The sequence below is a fragment of the Pectinophora gossypiella genome, chromosome 3 (assembly GCF_024362695.1).
Source record: "Pectinophora gossypiella chromosome 3, ilPecGoss1.1, whole genome shotgun sequence".
Classification (NCBI taxonomy): domain Eukaryota; kingdom Metazoa; phylum Arthropoda; class Insecta; order Lepidoptera; family Gelechiidae; genus Pectinophora; species Pectinophora gossypiella.
This window is the reverse complement of record NC_065406.1, coordinates 2,497,378-2,516,644: the sequence shown is the minus strand read 5'-3', so window position 1 is coordinate 2,516,644 and position 19,267 is coordinate 2,497,378. Positions and strand designations below refer to the sequence as shown.

The 19,267-nt window shown below is 37.8% G+C and overlaps 1 protein-coding gene across 1 annotated transcript in view; it reads left to right on the top strand.

Annotated features, from left to right (window-relative positions):
• The window catches only part of LOC126379723 (neurogenic locus Notch protein), a 189,921-nt gene that overhangs the window by 54,085 nt on the left and 116,569 nt on the right, over nt 1-19,267 (top strand). The window contains exon 2 of the mRNA XM_050028541.1: nt 13,197-13,275. Coding sequence (XP_049884498.1) covers nt 13,197-13,275 — 79 coding nt within the window. The remainder of the gene's footprint in view (nt 1-13,196; nt 13,276-19,267) is intronic.

Genomic DNA, 19,267 nt, shown 5'->3' with positions numbered 1-19,267 from the left:
CAAACAATGGCGTGCGAGAGGCCTTTGTCACACGTGAACCGAACTGCAATTAAGTTAACAAAGTCCATGTTGTAGATTGATGGACCAAAGAAAAAGAAAAAGCCGGTAAGATTCAAAAGGCTTTGACAAATTGTCATGAGAATGTGTGAAGTTAGGTATTTGAATGTGAAGCTAATGATGTCGTCTGGTGACCTGTAGTATACAAACTTTCTGTGATTTGCCGTACGTGAATAGTTTGCTGACTCCTCTATCTTTAGGTATACAAAATGACGACATAATGTTATCAAACTTAAGGAAAATAGACACCAAAATTTTAAGTAAATCAATTATGATTATGACCACAATTATTATCGCTAAAAGATTTATTACTTAATCTGCTTTGCTAAGTTATAATTAAATATTGCTGGATAATCTCATCATCATCATCATCAGCCCATTAACGTCCCCACTGCTGGGGCACGGGCCTTCCCTATGGATGGATAGGGAGATCGGGCCTTAAACCATCACGCGGGCCCAGTGCGGATTGATGGTTATTAACGACTGTTAATGCAGCCGAGACCAACGGCTTAACGTGCCTTCCGTGCTGGATAATCTAATCTAAGTTATTTTCTCTTCTACATGATGGACAACGGGCTGATGACCTGTCACCAATCCAATAACTTTTGATGGCTTGTTGCACAGCGTAAGATTGAGATAGCGGTCTAAATTGAAGGCGATATTGAAGCAATTCACCCAAAAATCAATATTGCAATTTGACACTCATCATCAATCATCAACAGCCTATATATACGTCCCACTGCTGGGCACAGGCCTCCCCTCAATCAACCGGAGGGGGTATGGAGCATACTCCACCACGCTGCTCCAATGCGGATTGGTGGAGGTGTTTTTACGGCTAATAGCCGGGACCAACGGCTTAACGTGCCCTCCGAAGCACGGAATCATTTTACTTTTTCGGACAATCAGGTGATTCAAGCCTGAAAAGTCCTTACCAAACAAAGGACAGTCTCACAAAGTGATTTCGACAATGTCCCCATCGGGAATCGAACCCGGACCTCCAGATCGTGAGCCTAACGCTCTAACCACTAGACCACGGAGGCTGTTGACACTAGACCATATAAAAAAATATTGATTTTTAAAATGAATTGCATCAATGTGGCCTTTTACCCCTCCTGTAACATTATAACATGCGAAACCACGTTGCTTTCAGGAACCAGCAACAATTTGGCATGTACGCAATTTGTTATAGTCAAATTACCTTCGCGTACAAGATCCTATACATGAAAACTCGGGGCATCTATCAAGCCATGCAGCTCTTGTATTTGTTCACAGAACTAACGGTGCTATACTTTGCCATAATATACATTGTAACGGCCAAGTGTATCAGGTCAGACATTATAATGGGAGTTGGTTTTTGTTGATCATTCGCTTTTTGTTGTGCTGCACGATAGTCGTTGTGAACTTTGAACGTCGCCTAGGGATACGCGTCTGATAATTTTATTCCTATATGCTTTTTAGTCATTGAGAGAATATCTACGTCAGAAGTAGCTGTGTGTTTGTCGTCTTATGTTACGTAGGTATATTTTTGTTAGGTATCAATAGTCTTTTTATGTATTTTTTACGGTCGTTGAACTTGATCAGATCATGTTGCTTAAACCAAAAATATCATTAGCTTTGACTCATCAATCTTTTTTATTATAGTCCCCAACATTTTGCTTGATTACAATTTCATTAGTCTATTATATTCTTTGTTACGCTTTCTGATATAGTTGAAAGTAATTACTCTTAGCAGTAAGGTTTCAAATTTTTTATCACCTTTTGCAATTATAACTTCACTGTACAATCAAAGTAGTAAACCGCAGTTATAACGTGACTTCTTTATCTTATTACCATCTCGCAGCATCTGTGCCATCTGCTACTTAATTACCATCGGCAATATTGGCGTTAACAATTATATTGTCTATCGAGTAATTATAGCCTTTGAAGCTAATGATCCCTGTTTTATGACTAGCGATTTATTAACCCGACAAAGGTTGTCGACTTTTATTTTTCTCTAATGATGACCTTTTTAATTGTGTCTGTGTATAATTGTGCATAATCAATTAAGTTTGTCGGTGCGATCTTTCGGATTTAGTTATTATTTTTTAATTGGTTCGCTTTGAAGTTCGTGGTCAGGTTTGACCTGCACACAGTATATCTACAAAGTCTCTCCATCATGATGTACTTTCTATATAACTGGTTGGTATAAGGAGATCTTCCAGAACTTGAATATTAGTCAATATTAGTTTTAATTTTTCTTATGTGAACTTGTCGTTACTGCTATCTCTAATGTTAAAGCGCGAGCTGCGCATAAGTACTTAGCAGAGGTTACTCAAACGTCTTTCTCAAATATTTCAAATGCTTTTGATCTAGCAGTTCGATAAAGCAGTGCTCAGAGACAATCAGAGATCAGTGCAGCATTTTGACATTTGTGATGTTGGCATGAAGGTCGGCATTGGCCAATCATGCGCCGGCGTCGGCGGATGCCGTCCCTCGCGCTATATTGTCGCATCCGTTGCCTTTCATCTAGTGATCTAAATAATACTTTATGATATTCTAGGGTTTGGTTTAGGTATCTAGGTTAGTGCAGTGTGTTGTTGGTACTGCTGGGTATTTTATAGTTTCCGATGATCATGTTTTAGCCTTTAGCTCTGTGTTACAATTTCCGATGATGGTAGGTTTAATAAATAGGATAGTTATGTTTATTGAAACGTTTATGATTGGAAAGAAATTTTGACTTTGAAAAGGTAGAAGGGAAGTATTACTTTCTATAGACATGAGTTTGTGTTTTATTTTGTTAGTCACTTCGTCTTCTATCGTGTGGGTTGTGAGGTGAATTACCAACCTCATCAACCCTGGTGTCAGGGTTACTATTGAGCCGCCAAAGGCCCCTGACATGGCTCATGTAACGACTACTTACTTACATTTACATTTTAATAAATAAATAATCAATAGAATTACTGTAATCATAAAATCAGTTACCAACAGTGTTTAAATCATCACTCGATACAAATTAAATTTTGTAGTCTCTACCACTGTGATTGTATTTTTGTTGTATATTGTGTAGTATTTAAAGTCCCTAAGGGCCGTAAGTCGCGAAAGTTCCACCTTATGCGCGCGCCGCCACAGAGGGTGAACACGACCCTTCGGTCTGCGCACTGTCAGACATGATAGTAATAATAATCGCGATCGATAACATTATAGTTTTTGTCCATAGTTTGTAGCGTTTGACCTCTAAATGATTGTGAACTTTTAACGCCATCTAGTATGTGTTTTGCGATTACTGCTTTCCCTTTTTATATTTACCTCGGTTTAAATGAATTTCTATTGTTATTATTATCATTTTTATATTAGCGTTATAAGCTACACTCGAAATCACAGGCAGCATTTTCTAAAATAACAAAGTTAGTGTCCCTGGTTCCTGCAGACACCTCCTAATTTTATTTTAAGTAATACCTGTCATTTTCTTATCCGCCGAAACGGAAAGGGACGGATGATTGATAGCTGTTATTTAAAAATGAATGAGTGTAATATTATGTATAAAGTTTTGGATCTAGTGTGTTAAGCTTTAGCCAATTGGTCATTACTTACGGTTTAGGTATGAGTAAAGTTACTATCACATTTAAAGATTTCAGACATCGTCACTAACTTAAGAGCCACGCTCTTGTTAGTGTAGCATTTTCTATTCTTGTCTATCAAAGATCAATTCCTTCACTTCCTTATAAGACACGACGTTCGCCTTCTCTTTAATCTGTTCCATGTAAGCTCTTCTTGGTCTTCCCGTTCCTCTCTTTCCTTGTAGCTTCCCTTCTATGATGTTTTTAATAAATTCGTCGTGTCTTATTAAGATTTCAGTATGGATGCCTTATTTATCTTTAGGTACTTACTGTTTGTTTGCATGTTTTGTTGCATCATCATCATCATTATATTTAAAATCATCAGCCTAAATATTAACCTCGAAAATTACTAAAACACGAACCAGTAGACACATTTTCAAAACCCATTAATTGTTATGCATGCATATTAGTCCATCTTCAGTCTGATACAAGTCATAACTTTGTCGCACGGTAGCTTGCGCCCACGCACTTTTTAGTAACAGTAGTTCTCGTCGATAATAATAAAACACAATAACGGTCTGGAATGGAAAGTATTTTTTTGTTGGTCATTTGATACTAATCTTTATAAAAATAACATAACATCACGCCTGTCACCCCAAGGGGTAGGCAGAGTTGTAAAGTATACACACCCACTCCTCGCCAGCCTACTGCCATTAACCAGACACAAATCTTGGAAACCACGTGATACCATTTATCTATGATTCTATTCTGACAGCCTCTGTGGTCTAGTGGTTAGAGCGTTGGGCTTACGATCTGGATGCCATCTGCGACATATCTACGACAAAAAAAATACCATTGACTCACTGGACTCGAGCAAATCATACTGCCAACATAATAATACGAAAATAATGACGTCATGCCTGGCCTGCCTGTTAAGCTCCCGATCTGGAGGTCCGGGTTCGATTCCCGATGGGGACATTGTTGAAATCACTTTGTGAGACTGTTCTTTGTTTGGTAAGGACTTTACAGGCTTGAATCACCTGATTGTCTGAAAACATAAGATGATTCCGTGCTTCGGAGGGCACGTTAAGCCGTTGGTCCCAGCTATTAGCCGTTAAAACACCTTCACCAACCAGCAGTGGAGCAGCGTGGTGGAGTATGCTCCATACCCCCTCCGGTTGATTGAGGGGAGGCCTGTGCCCAGCAGTGGGACGTATATAGGCTGTTTATGTTTCTATTCTAATACGAATTCGAACTCATAAAGTTGAATTCAGTGATTTAGATCTTAAACTGGGATTCAAACCTGCCTAATAAGCAATAAAGAGTTTACAAACAAATTACGAAACATTAATTTACAGCAAATGTAATGACTGTGTAATTATCTCTTTAATTTAATTACCTCACCCACTTGCGGTGTAATATTATCGAACGTGTGACCTTTAGGTTGATAAACACAAAGTTCATATATTTCTTGTTTATTATTGATAGTATGAATAAGTAAATTGTTAACTAATTATCAATTAATGAATGGGCACTTTAATCATTTTAATATACACAAATGGACTGATAAGTGTTATAACATAATATAAGCTTACGACCATATTCCTATGTAGTCAAAGGTACATCAATAGTAAAATGAACTAAGTACCCACACCTCACCGAGCTTGGGAGCCGTTGGTCCCGGTTACTATTTACTGATGTGAGTAATCGTTACGTGAACCATGTCATGGGCCTTTTGGCGGCTCAACCAACCCTGACACCAGGGTTGATGAGGCTGGTATTCCACCTGACGACCCACACGATAAGAAGAGACCGAGCTCATTAAGACCAACGTAATAGGTTGTGAGCATTGTCGCCGTCTATAAATGTTATAATGTCGTTAAAAAGTCTAGCTTTACTAAACTAAAGCTTTCTTCATTAAAATAGAACACTTCAGCAAAGACGTACTTCATCATCATCAATTTAAGAGCCACGCTCTTGTCGGTGCAGCATTTCACATTTTTTTAGGGAAAAATAGGGCAGTGGTTTCCCTCTTGCCTTCCACCCCGCAGACGTACTTACCTACCTTACAGAAACATGACTGTCATCATCTTATTTGCATTCTTCTTCTTTTTCAATCGTACAGGTTGTGAGGTAGATTACCAACCCCATCAACCCTGGTGTCAGGATTACTATTGAGCCGCCAAAGGCCCGTGACGTAGCGCATGTAATGACTACTAACTTACATCAATAAGTAGTAAACGGGACCAACGGTTTAGCGTGCTTTGCGAAGCCAATCAGGTGATCAGCCTGTAATGTCTTAGCCAAACTAGGATCTTGAGTGATATATCCCCCCGGGACCTCCGGATCTTGAGCCCAAAGCTCAACCACTGGACCCAGGCCGTTATTTCCGTTATGAAATATTCCATATTTGCCTTTAGAATATTTTCTTATTGAACTTCCATTTACACGGTATAGTTGCTTTAGTCATGGGAATGAACCGCCGCTACTAATTCATGTCTTAGGCCTGTACTTAGATGCACTAGGTTTTATTGGAGTCAACCGGTGTATCGGTAGCGATCTCCATTTATGTTATTTACATCCTATTTCTTTTTTGCCGTGGCTTAAGATTTGCCGATGGTATTACACCATCTTGCGCGCGCTGGCGGATCGTTGGGACTCATGGTTGCTGGCCCAATGGGTACGACTGCACGCAGTCAAATAAATATAGTCTGTCTGAAAATTGCGGAATGCTCCATACAAACCTCCACCCCCCATTTTTGGGAGTTGAGGGGGCGGGGAGGGGGGGGGGGAGGTTGTTACAAAGAGAGGGCGTGATGTTATGTTTAGTGTCTTCATTATTATCAGGCTCAAGATGTTTCATCCACTATATAACAATATTCTCTACGATACCACACAAGTTCTCCAACCTTTTTCAACCAACCGTTACACGACCATTTCTGTAACACATATCCAACTAAAAGCAATAATTCTCCCAATTCTCATATTAAAAAGAGAATTGTACAAAAATAATGCACCACAGAAGTCTTTAAATCGGCGATTCTCGTACATCGTATCGGCAGAAATGAGATAAATAAATTCAAGAATGCTTGGTTTTTTAGCGAACCCCCAATTTCACGAAGCGGGTTCTACTAAAAACCTGCAGCGCGGGTAGTATCACCTTATAAGGTCGCTTCTTTTGTTTTTATATTACGACTGATAAGGGCGCGTACACACGAACGACGACGTCGCCGACACAGTGCGACGACCCTCTGCCTCTGCGTCCAAGAGGTGTCTACTCCGTGACAACTGTTGTCCACCTATCATGTACCAAATTTTTTTTTTTTTTATAATAATGTAGGCCCGCTTTTGACCACAATCTCAGCTGATGGTGAGTGACGTGGTCTAAGGGGTATCACGCTTAGCAAATGCCTATTCACTCTAGCCTTGAAGACTCCCAGATTATAACGAGTTGGAAAAACAGACGGCGGACAGTCCTTTAAATCAGTCAGTTTAAATCTTTAACGAGTTCCAATCGCAAGGTATGAGGTGACCTTTACGCGACAAGGACTCTCGGTCTGCGCGTACCATTGTACCGGTTCTCGTAAAATCAGGAAAATAAGATTTCCGACTTACGTTCATCAAATTCAAGCCCGTAGCAAAAAACTAGTCGGTTATGGATTAAAATTAATAAGGAAGAATAATATGAAGAAAGAAAAGGAAGAGTAGTATGGTTGTCCTGAGAGATTTTTTCTTTTTAAACAATAATATATACAACGAACGACCTCCGTGGTCCAGTGGTTGAGCGATGGGCTCACGACCCGGAGGCCCCGGGTTCGAATCCCGATTGGGACATATCATAAAAATCACTTCGAGATCCCTATTTTGGTTAGGACATTACAGGCTGATCACCTGATTGTGCGAAAGTAAGATGATGTTGGGTGTTAGTACCACTAACATCCTGTATACTTATGTCGCCTCCTTTACCGAAACTGAGCAAGTTATGACAAATCAAAGATTACGTTATCAAATGCAAATAGCCCAGTCTCACGAGTTCGCGGAAATAAATTTTGTAGTTTTTTTTTTTATAAATATAATTCTGTAATGTTATCAGTCGTATGGAGAATAGTTCCCACGGTTTGTTATCACATTTCCGTTATGTAGAACTGTTAGATATTAAGTATTGTTTAAGTTACTCATATTATTTTCTAACAGCCTCAGTGGTGTAGAGGTTAGAACCATGGGTTCGCGATCTGTCGATAATCACTTTGGAGAAACTGTCCCATATTTGTTAAAAACATTGCAGGCTGTATCACCTGTTTTTCCGAAAAAGTAAGATGATTCTGTGCTTCGAAGGGAACGTTAAGCCGTTGGTCCCGGCTATTGGCCGTAAAAGGTCCATTAATCCGCAGTGGAGTAGCGTGGTGCAGTATGCTCCATATCCCCTCCGGTTGATTGAGGGGAGGCCTGTGCCCAGCAGTGGGACGTATATAGGCTATTTATGTTATGCCTTACTGGAGTAAACTTCAGTTAAGGTTGTGGCGCCATCTAAGAATACCGATCCTGAGTCGAGGTCGAGAAAGATTAAGGTCGCCTCAACTGAGAACGGAGTCAAGGAACAGTCGAATGAACACCGTAGAATACGGATTTTAGACAAATAAAAAATAAAGTATATTAACACTTTAACAGTCCAATGATCCATATATGGGTCATGACGGACTAGCTCCATACGTCCGTGACCCATACTTGTTCAGTGCCATGAGTGCGGCCTTTGAAAGTTCTAATTTTTCATGATAGTAAGAGATATGGTTTACTTTCTATTGCACTCAATAGGTATTGTGAAGTGTTTAGAATTAGAATAATGATTATTTCCGTTTTAACAGGACATATATAAAATTAAGTAATAAGCGGGACTTACAACGAAATCATAACATTTTGTATGGGGACCGTCAACGTGTTAAAAAGTACATTCCTTAACGGCCATATTATTAAAATAACAAATAAAGGAAACTTACGCTATCAGTTATGTTTACACTTGTCAAAGTTTGGCTTCCCACGCACGTCAGATTTGATGAGAGCAACAATATTTGTGTTTGCTTTTAGTCAAATTATTGATAAGTTATCGGGAGTGAAATTATTTCGTAACGGATCATTCCCGTTTCGTCATCTTCTTCTATCGTGTGCGTTGTGAGGTGCATTACCAACCTCATCAACCCTGGTGTCAGGGTTCCTATTGAGCCGCCTAAGGCCCCTGACGTGTCTTATGTAACGACTAGGTACTTACATCAGTAAGTAGTAACCGGGACCAACGGCTTAACGTTCTGAAGCACGGATCGTCTTACTTTCGGACAATCAGGTCAGAAATGTAATGTCCTAACCAAACTAGGGATCACAAAGTGATTTTTGTGATATGCCCCCACCTGGATTTGAACCCAGGACCTCGGGATCGTGAGCCCAATGCTCAACCACTGGACCACGGATGCCCGTTTCCTCAAAGATATATGTTATTTGCTACTTAGGTAATAACTTAGATAACTAAACTAACAAGTTAATATCTTGTAAATGAAGATTCGGAGTAATTTGTTGTGTAACAACTTAATGACGAATCTTTAACGATAAGTCAAACTTTAAAATAATTCTTAATTTAATAATTTATATAAAACACACACAAAGACGTGAATACAAGTTGATTAACAATAACAGACAGACGTTTCAGTTTATTTCTAATATAAATATTTCTTAATGTGGGACTTATTGAGATAGTGAAAATAAAAATTAGAATAAGTAGATATTGTAAGCAAATTTGCTTGATACCGATAAGCAACAACTTTTTGATTTTTGGTGAACCAATAGGCAGATGAATTCGAATTAAAATATACTTTATTGCACTAAAATAAAAGAAAATAGTTATAAAAGAGACATAACTAGGTACAGTCCGACAGAGGGATTGCGTCCTCTAACATGATGGACTAATGTTATGGGCGATAGGCTGATCCCTTATCACCATAAGGTTCATCATATCCATCTTAGGACTTCGTATCAACAGTGGCTGCAAGTTGTCTTTGATTACTTGTGGCTCTGCCCACCCCATTTGGGATTACGGGCGTGAGTTTATGTATGTATGTAACTAGGTACATGGCAAATAGCGGACTTATCGTTTAAAGCGATTTCTTCCAGACAATCGTAAGGTGAGGAAAGTAAAAGTTCAAAGATTGCGGGTGCAAATTAGAATATCGTACAATTAATTACAAATAAATACATGCAAACGAAATTTAATAACGACGAATTTTTGTAACAAAGTACTAAAACTTGATAATGGTATCGGAAAACAAACTATGTAATATGGTAACAACAGGAATAACCTTATATTTACAATGCTTTAGCGAAACGCCGAAAAAGTACTACAATTTGATAATCATATTGACATAAGTGTTAAAGAAACTATCGTGAAATGTCCAAATGTGGTCGTTAAAATTTCCCATAAATATGTATTTAATGATAAAGATAACAAGATTACACGATTGCCAAACTTGAATGACTGATTTATGAACATTAAAAAATTGGCCAACTAGTTCTTGGTATAGATAAACATGTGAAAAATGTGTTATATAACATGAGTTGTTTTGAGTAAAATAGCATTAATAGAGTTGTACCTTTACATAACCCGTGAGAAGAAAGATTGCTTGTCTACCAGAACGTGTTTTAACATACCTACCACACTTAGGGATGGTAGTCTGAAGACAACTTGACCTCGCTCTTCGCGTTGATGTTGTGGTGAAAATGTATAAACGCTACAAGGGTATCTATGATAGACTGGTCTATGTCAGCGTCGCCAAAAAGTGAAAACTTCTTCAATGAGATTTTCTTCAACAAAACATCGATTTAATTTAATTTCGGGTAAAAATTGAGGACCGGAAAGGATGGCGTGCAAGAGAGGAAGCCTATACCTAGCAGTGGGTGGATATAGGCTGAGCAGATAGAACGATTGAGACCAAAAATTTTTGCACCTAGCTTGTCTAATGCGCGGTTTTACACATACATACATATACTAATATAATATAATGTTTTGGCTACATCTGCCAGATAAGATCTAGCAGACTGTTAATTATTAGCAACTATTAAACAGGCATTGAGATTTTACAATTATCTTGTCTCGTTTTGCTCATAATAACACCTTTAAAGCATTTATAACAAAGCGGCGAAAACAACTGTTCGGTGTCATTGAGTGTATCCGGCGGATTTTGTTCGTATTATTGAATAATTTCGCTGTGATATTTATCTCATGTTCCTGGGTGGTCCAGATACTGATTGATCTCTGATTGTGTCTCATCTTACCAGTGTTGATGTCCTGTATAATAATTAACTTACTGAACGACACTTCCTTTCCATCGTTTACTGTGTTATTTTTGTTTAAAAAATTATCTTGTAAGGATTCAATAAATTGCGAACATGTTTTTGTTGTTTAATGTACGGTTGTGCTATTAACATTTCATTGTTTTTTATTTCATTCACTAACACAGTTGGCTAGTCATTATTCATTATAGACGCCAATACCACCACCTGTTACGTTTCAATCAATCAATCAATCAATCAATAATACTTTATTGCACAACGACATATACAAAGGACATAAACACGACGTACACGACGGACGTACACGACGGACGTTTCGTCTAACAGAAAGCTCGGTGAGGTGTGGGTGCTTAGTTCGTCTTGCGATGTAACTTTGACTACCCCAATTGTGATATAGTAGTGAGGTTTTGCTATGTAATTTAAACACATACATAAACTCACGCCTATTTCAAGTAAGCAGAGACTATGGAATTCCATGTGCTTCGATCCTGACACACTTCTCTTGCTTCCTCAACATTCATCAATCGTTTCATACACGCACTCCGGTTCAGGATATATCGTACTGAACATTTTCTAGGGACGTCTCCAATTTGGTATCCAGATTTTTTATTATATTTTCTTCGAAGTCTAATTCTATTGTATTATTTTGGACTATTGTAATGTGTTGGTGATCTATTTCATTTCTTAAAGTCTTTTTTTTTCGTCGTAGTATCATTAAAAAAAGACTTGTCAACTTCATGTTTGATTCATATTCCAAGATTCATATACTTACTTTCATATTCATAACAAACATCAAATAAAACTGCACACAATTATCAAAACGTTTCAGAGTATTGTCCTGCTATCAACAAAACTGTATTTCTATGCAAATCAGTCTGGCACCGACAAAAACATTTTATTGCTTATCTGCTAATGGAGGGGCCAGTGTCCTGTTATCTTCGGATCTGCCGCAAAAATCTTATGGACAAAAAATTTGATTGCAATCTACCTCGAGAAGATACACATCGCAGCTTTTGGATGCTGTGAAAGAATCGTGCTTAAGACACATTTACGAAAATTTAATTTTGAAGGCAACGGTGCTACATCCCAAAAATGCGGGATAAAAGTCGTGTCAACTGCTTCTATTATCATAATGTATTTTTTTAGTTTCGATTCTAACCTTCCTTGTATAAAATTAGCAGTAAGGTTAAAAAAAGAAGTTTAAGATAAATTGGCTGCATCTAATGTAGTGAAGTATCGAAATTAGTAGGTATCATGTTCGAAATTTAGAGTTCTAAAACATAATCATAATCTACTCCGACATTCTAGCACTTTTAAACATCTACTTCTCATCTTTAGTTCCAGTTTTTTACCACTAGTATCTAATAGCTCATCAAGTTTTAGCATAATTTATTCAAATCCTTGTCTCTGACATAGAGGCTCTTTTGACATACTACAAACATTCATTCTGACCTCATTACCTTAATTTGAATGTTAATATTCTTATGTTTTGTCGGTCCAATTAGTTGCTTCATTCGTAGACTTACAAAGGGTCTCACGGTATATTTGTTTGTATTGTTGAGTTTTGTTTCGGGTGCTGTTTTGCTGTTTCCGTTTGATTCTTTATGTTTAAAAATATTGACATAATCATTGTATCTGTGGCTTCTGTCTACTGTAACGGAAAATATGCGTGCGTATGTCTTATAATGTAGTTTTGTTCATTCATTGAGAAGAAAATTAACATGCAAAGTGGGACGTATACTTTTAGCCGCAAAAGTCCCAATTATCAAAATGATATCTCAATTCTAACATTACATATTAGGTATGTGTTTTATATCTCTTCTTCTTATCGTGTGGGTTATGAGGCGGAATACTAACCTCATCAACCTTGGTGTCAGGGTTATTATTGAGCCGCCAAAGGCCCCTGACATGGCTTATGTAACAACTACATACTTCCATCAGTAAGTAGTAAACGGGACCAACGGCTTAACGTGCATTCCGTGTCTTTTGTTGTAATTTGTATTGTTGAATTTGCTAACGCTCTTTGGCATTAAGTTACATGTTAGTTGTTTCAACTTATAAAGTAGTATGACTCCCTCTAACGAAACAGAAAAAACAGCCGTTAACTTCTTAGTTGGACAACTTCAACACTCACCTCTCTTCCACCGTCTCCTAAAGATTAAATCTCACTCATTCTCAATACGTCATCACGACATTACCTAAAGTGCCCCCATCAATCCTGCGCACTTTTTTGCACATTTTGCTGACATTTTATGTTTTTTTTTTTCACAGGTTTCGTATCGTGCTCACCGTCACCATGCAAAAATGGCGGGACCTGCCTCTCGTCACCGCGTGGGGAATATTTTTGCAAGTAAGTAGATTTATTATCTTCTGAACAGATATGATAGTTTCTGTAGTGTAGTCCTTTTTCAGCAGGCAAGCTTTTTTGAGTGCGTTTACGGTAAAGCGTTTCTTCGCTACAGCATTACGATTTTGTGTATGTGTGTATCTATGATTTGATTTAATAGGTGTAGGATATTTTTATTATTATAGGCCCGCGTTCGACCACAATATCACCTGATGGTAAATGACGATGTGGTCTAGGGTGGATCACGCTTACCTAGCAAATGTCTACATTAGTACATGTAAAATCAACTATATTTTCATTATTGTTATTATTTATTTAATTCAATCATAAGAACTAAAATTCCTTGCCTTTGACAAAATAAAATACTTTTAACAATTTGTACTTTTTTGTATTTCATTTCAAATAATAGATTTGGGATTTCGTCTTCGTTATTTGTGACTCCTTATTCACTGCTTCACAATTTGTTTTAAACGAATTCTTGTAAAAATAAGATTAAGTAGCGACTTGCTAATTTGGAGCCATGTGATCTGTCAGCGCCAAAGACTGCATTCAAAGTCGCCGCATGCGCATGTACTGTTGCAGGTGATTTGCATATTCGCCAAATATCTTTACGGTTTTATAAATGACCACTTGTCACAGGAAGAAATATATACTTGATTCGATCAGTTACTTCTAAATACATGCTACTTGTAATTTATTATGAACTTTTAAGAATTAAGTAAGAATTTATACATAACATAACATAAACACCCTATACATATACGTCCCAATGCTGGGCTTCCCCTCAATCAACCGGAGGGGTATAGAGCATAATCCACGACGCTACTCCACTGCGGGTTGGTGGAGGTGATTTTACGGCTAATAGCCGGCACCAACGGCTTGACGTGCCCTCGAAACCACGGAATCATCTTACTTTTTATGGCAGTCACGTGATTCAAGCCTGCAATGTCCTTACCAAACAAAAAATTGTCTCACAAAGATTTCGACAACGTCCCTATCGGGAATCGAACCCGGACCTCCAAAGGCTAACGCTGTAATCACTACAACACCGAGGCTGCTTTATATTGAGTACATCATTTACTTTGTGTGTTGTGATGCGATTATCAACCTTCAGAATATTTGATATTTTATTGATCGCTTTCCTCAGTTTCATAGCGTAAACAAATTTTGAGTAGAATTCATTATATACATTTCCTGCATCTGCAATTTCTATATTATTTTCACCTTCATCTATTTCATTTGACTCATCATCTCTAACATTAACCCGTTTTTCACAGGGTCTGCTTACCTAACCTGAACATTTGACAGGTCCGGTTTTTTATCTATTTCATTTGACTGATCAATAGCACTCCCAGTAACAAATTATAGTACCCTTACTGTCCTATGAATTCACCACAAAAACCGTTACAAAACATACGTTAGCGCCCCCTTCTGGGCAAGGCAATATCGGCCTTGCTACCTTCCTGTTCGATATTTAATTGTTCCTGTAATTATGTGGGTTAATACATTAGGTTATTATCATCTCCCTAGCGTTATCCCGTTTTCACAGGGTCCGTTTACCTAACCTGAAGATTTGACAGGTCCGGTTTTTTACAGAAGCGACTGCCTGTCTGACCTTCATACCCGCGAAGGAAAACCCAGCCCAATATAGGTTAGGTTAGGTAACATACCTCCGATATGCATTTCTCGCGTGTGCGGGTTTCTTTACGATGTTTTTCACCGTTGAGCACGTGATAATCATTTATGATCCAAACATGAATTCGAAAATAGGTTTAGGTCCGTGCTGGATTCGAACCTGCCACCTTACAATGAGAGTTAAGCGTTCTTCCAACGGGGCTACCACGGCTGTGTAAATAGACTAGGTTACGATATCGATAATTTGGATGATATTTTCATCTCTTTTGTCTGTTTTTTTGTGTTTTGTTTTTTTAGTTAATACCGCATTTTAAGCATCCTGGGTTCAGGCCTCTATTTTATTCGACTACACTGTCGTTTTTATAATAATTTGCAACTTTGCTAATAAAGCCCTTGGAATCTAACCTATCCGTTTCACTGACATGTACAAATGTGCAGTCACTGAGCCCAACGAATTATTTGTAAACAGTGGTGAAATCATGAACCATTCGGTATCATAATTATAAAATTTATGTTTTTGTAGGTGTTTCTGGTCTATTACAGAAACGACATGTAACCAGGAGGTCTTAAGTGCAACCAGTTAATTTATTACTTCGCAAGAAACTGATTGGACTTTTGCACCTTATGGTACCTACAAATCTAAGTTGTTACAATAACACCCATCTCATAATTTCATAAAGTAACACCAACTACGTCAGTAAATATCTTAAGAAAAAAAACAACATGAATGAAAAAGGTGCATCTTATAAAATTCATATCACCCACACGGCCGCATGACAATATGCGCAGGAGTGCATAGCGCATCGAACAGATGTGCGGACCCTTCTTAATTGCGATCAAAAGGGGAAAAGGACAAAAAAAGCTCGCCAAATACGAGTTGTACTCGTGGGTTGACGGTTCCGTATCGTACATATTTTTTATATTCACTTTGGTATTCTTAGTACAAGTACGATTTAAACTAAGCATGAATCTGTATAAGTATTTGGTATTTGTAATTGAATTTACCTTTTTTCAAAATCGTGTGGGTTTGTGAGGTGAATTACCAACCTCATTAACCCTGGTGTCAGGGTTATTATTGAGCCGCCAAAGGCCCCTGACACGGCTCATGTAACGACTACATACTTACATCAGTAAGTAGTAACCGCGACCAACTGCTTAACGTGCCTTCTGAAGCACAGATCATCTTACTTTTTGGACAATCAGGTGATCAGCCTGTAATGTCCTAACCAAACAAGAGATCACAAAGCGATTTTTGTGATATGTCCCCACCGGGATTCGAACCCAGGACCTCCGGATCGTGAGCCCAACGCTCAACCACTGCACCACGGAGGCCGTTAAAATTCAACATAGTGCAAAATAACTAAAAACAGGTTCCTTGTTTGAAGATCCCTGATTATTTTATCTTTTATTATTTTTATTCATCTCTCTAGCGTTGCTTGCCCCGTTTTTCACAGGGTCCGCTTACCTAACGTGAAGATTTGACAGGTCCGGTTTCTTACAGAAGCGACTGCTTATTTAATCTTCCAACCTGCGAAGGGAAAACCCGCGCGATAGAGGCGTTTATTATCAACAATAAAAGCTTAGCAGTAGGTTCATGTTACGGTACCCTAAACAGCACACACTTATGGCGTGCGTCCGTTAAAAGTGCTATTGTATGTTACAATAATGAATTTCACTTGTGACGTTGGTTTAGGTAGTTAATTTATTCAGGCTTGGTTACAATTTTTAATTTGCTGATGCTTTTTGAGGGAGACACTTGTGCAGTTAAAGAGGCAATGCGATTAAAATGAAATTACTCATGACATATTGTAGATTTGACGAATGCTAATTTCCAAGTTCATTATTTATTAGATTTATCGTGTCAAAATTTGAATTCAGAACTACAATAAAGTACTTAGTTCTAAATTCAAATTCTGTGTTGGAATAATTAAGAATTTAACAAAAAAAACGTTTTATTTATAACTAAACTAAACAAAGTACTTTATTGTAGTTCTGAATTCGAATTCTGATACATGACAAATCTAATTATTAAGAACATGGAAATTAGCATTCGTTTGTACGGAAATTTACGTTTGAACGTTCTTTCTTTCTAAATGCGATGATTGCTTAAGGTCATTAAGAAAATAGGGGCACTGTAGGTTTTATCTATAATGTTTTCTCTATAATGTTTGAATTAACGTGAAGCGATAAAAAAGCTACTTACAACCAGTTTAACTCAATAAGGAAATAGATCAACTTTTTTACAACTTTACTTGTAAGTTATTTGCAATCCTAATCCAGTTGCAAATTTAAGTTGCAAAGTCACTTAAATTTGCAACTCACAATGGTTTACATTTATTGTATGTAATACTTACAACTTATTTTAATAACTTCCTCTTTGTTTTATGTGTGTATGGAACCGGTTTTTAATATTGTTTTAATAAAGTGCAGTGAGCTCTTATCAGATAGCCTTATATGTTAAGGGAAGAATCGAGTTCACACTAACTTTAAGCCCGTACTAAGACTTTACACTAGCATTTTCTGTTATGTCTGATAAAATTAAATGTTTGCTTTTAGGCAGTCTCCATCTTGTATGGTTTCTTCTGTTTGTACTATGATTTCGATTATTTACTTATTTACGACTTTTTTCGTACCAACAGTGGCTGCTAGTTGTCTTTGATTACTTGTCGCTCTGCCCACCCCATTAGGGATTACGGGCGTGAGTTTATGTATGTATGTATGTTCTATGATTTCCAAAATTTTAAAAAGCTTAACTTGTTTGAGATTTTTATAATTAAAACACGTAATACCGGGTTTTTACCGCGTCAGAATCAGGGATATGAGAATCAGGGATATATTTCAACACTGTTGCAAGTACCATGGTCACGGGATGACCACCGAGTGTCCTGCCCATCTCCACTTAAGCCTAGCGATTCGTATACCTACTACATCTTCTATTTTAAAGCGTTGTCGAATTCTGAAGTTTAGTATACGATCTACCATGTTAGGCATCCATAACATGGTGCGCTTTATAGTCCCTTGCGCCATTCTAATTTTATAAATGTGCTCTAAATAAATATCTAATTTTAAAAGACATTGCTCGATAAATCCGCAGCGGGACTTACTGAGAGATTAACGGAGGTCTATGACTAGCAATGAGACGTTCATGTTATAAGTTGGCAACCTTCTACAACACGAATTCGATGCTTTGTAAATTATCCTTCATCACGTCTCACATTTTTCCGATTCTCACAAAATTCTCGCTCACTCCAAACAATACCTTAGTAACTCCAAGCGTGTGGCGTACGTCGCGGATCCTTTGTTCTCCTCATTTGTGGACCTCATTAAAATCCCTGGCCTCTTATGGTATACCAGTGCCAAGATAGGAAGGCGCGAAGACCGTCGTTGGACCGAGGAAATTGCTATGGAGCAAACAAGCATTTGCCTTATCTAATTGTGTGGTGGTGGCATCTAAAATATGCTGAGTGTTGATGGTTAGTTTAGTGTTAGGTTTGTTGTGATCGAAACCGTCATTTTGTAGGATTGCATGTTTATTTCATGTGTTAATCATTTCAAAATTCCTATGCGTTTTGTTGTTATTTTTATATTTGACTGATCTTGAGTAAAAATCTCTAGGACATCATGGTGGCGCCACCAGGGTAGCGTTTTTATAATGACATACATTTTGCTGGTGACGCGACCGTGGTTGCGCTAACATGGTGTCCTGGTGGCTGGTCCTAAGTATAATGAATAAGCATCGAATTTCTGATATAAATAATCAACACTAATTTAAGAGCATGCTGCACCGATGAGTGCAGCATTCTCCATGCTACTTTTTTGAGAAAAATAGGGCAGTAGTGGTATACATAATGATACTTATATTGTTAATAATAATATACATAATAACACTTATAATATAAACGATAATTTAAATTACATGGACAGGAACAGAATTTGTAATCTGTGATTGCAAAGTTCAGTCAGCGGTCAATTAAAACATATGCGAGGCACTAGCAACGTAGTGAGCTGAGTCATATAATAGACTAGCTTTTGCCCGCGACTTCGTCCGCGTGGCGTGTTATAAAAGAGAACTATTTTGCATACAAAAGGATTTTCCCGCTAATTCCCGTTCCCGTGGGAATTTCAGGAATTCCTTTCTTAGTGAACTTCTACGGTACCTAAGCTACATCCCTTCCAAATTTCAAGTGCCTACGTTTAGCCGTTTAGGCTGTGCGTTGATATGTCAGTCAGTCAGTTTCTCCTTTTATATATTTAGACTAATTCAAATACTTAGTTGGCGCAATATACGGATGTTGACCTTAAGTTACTTATTTATTGTTACTCCTTCGCCAACATGTCATCTGAATTGATGGTGGTACAT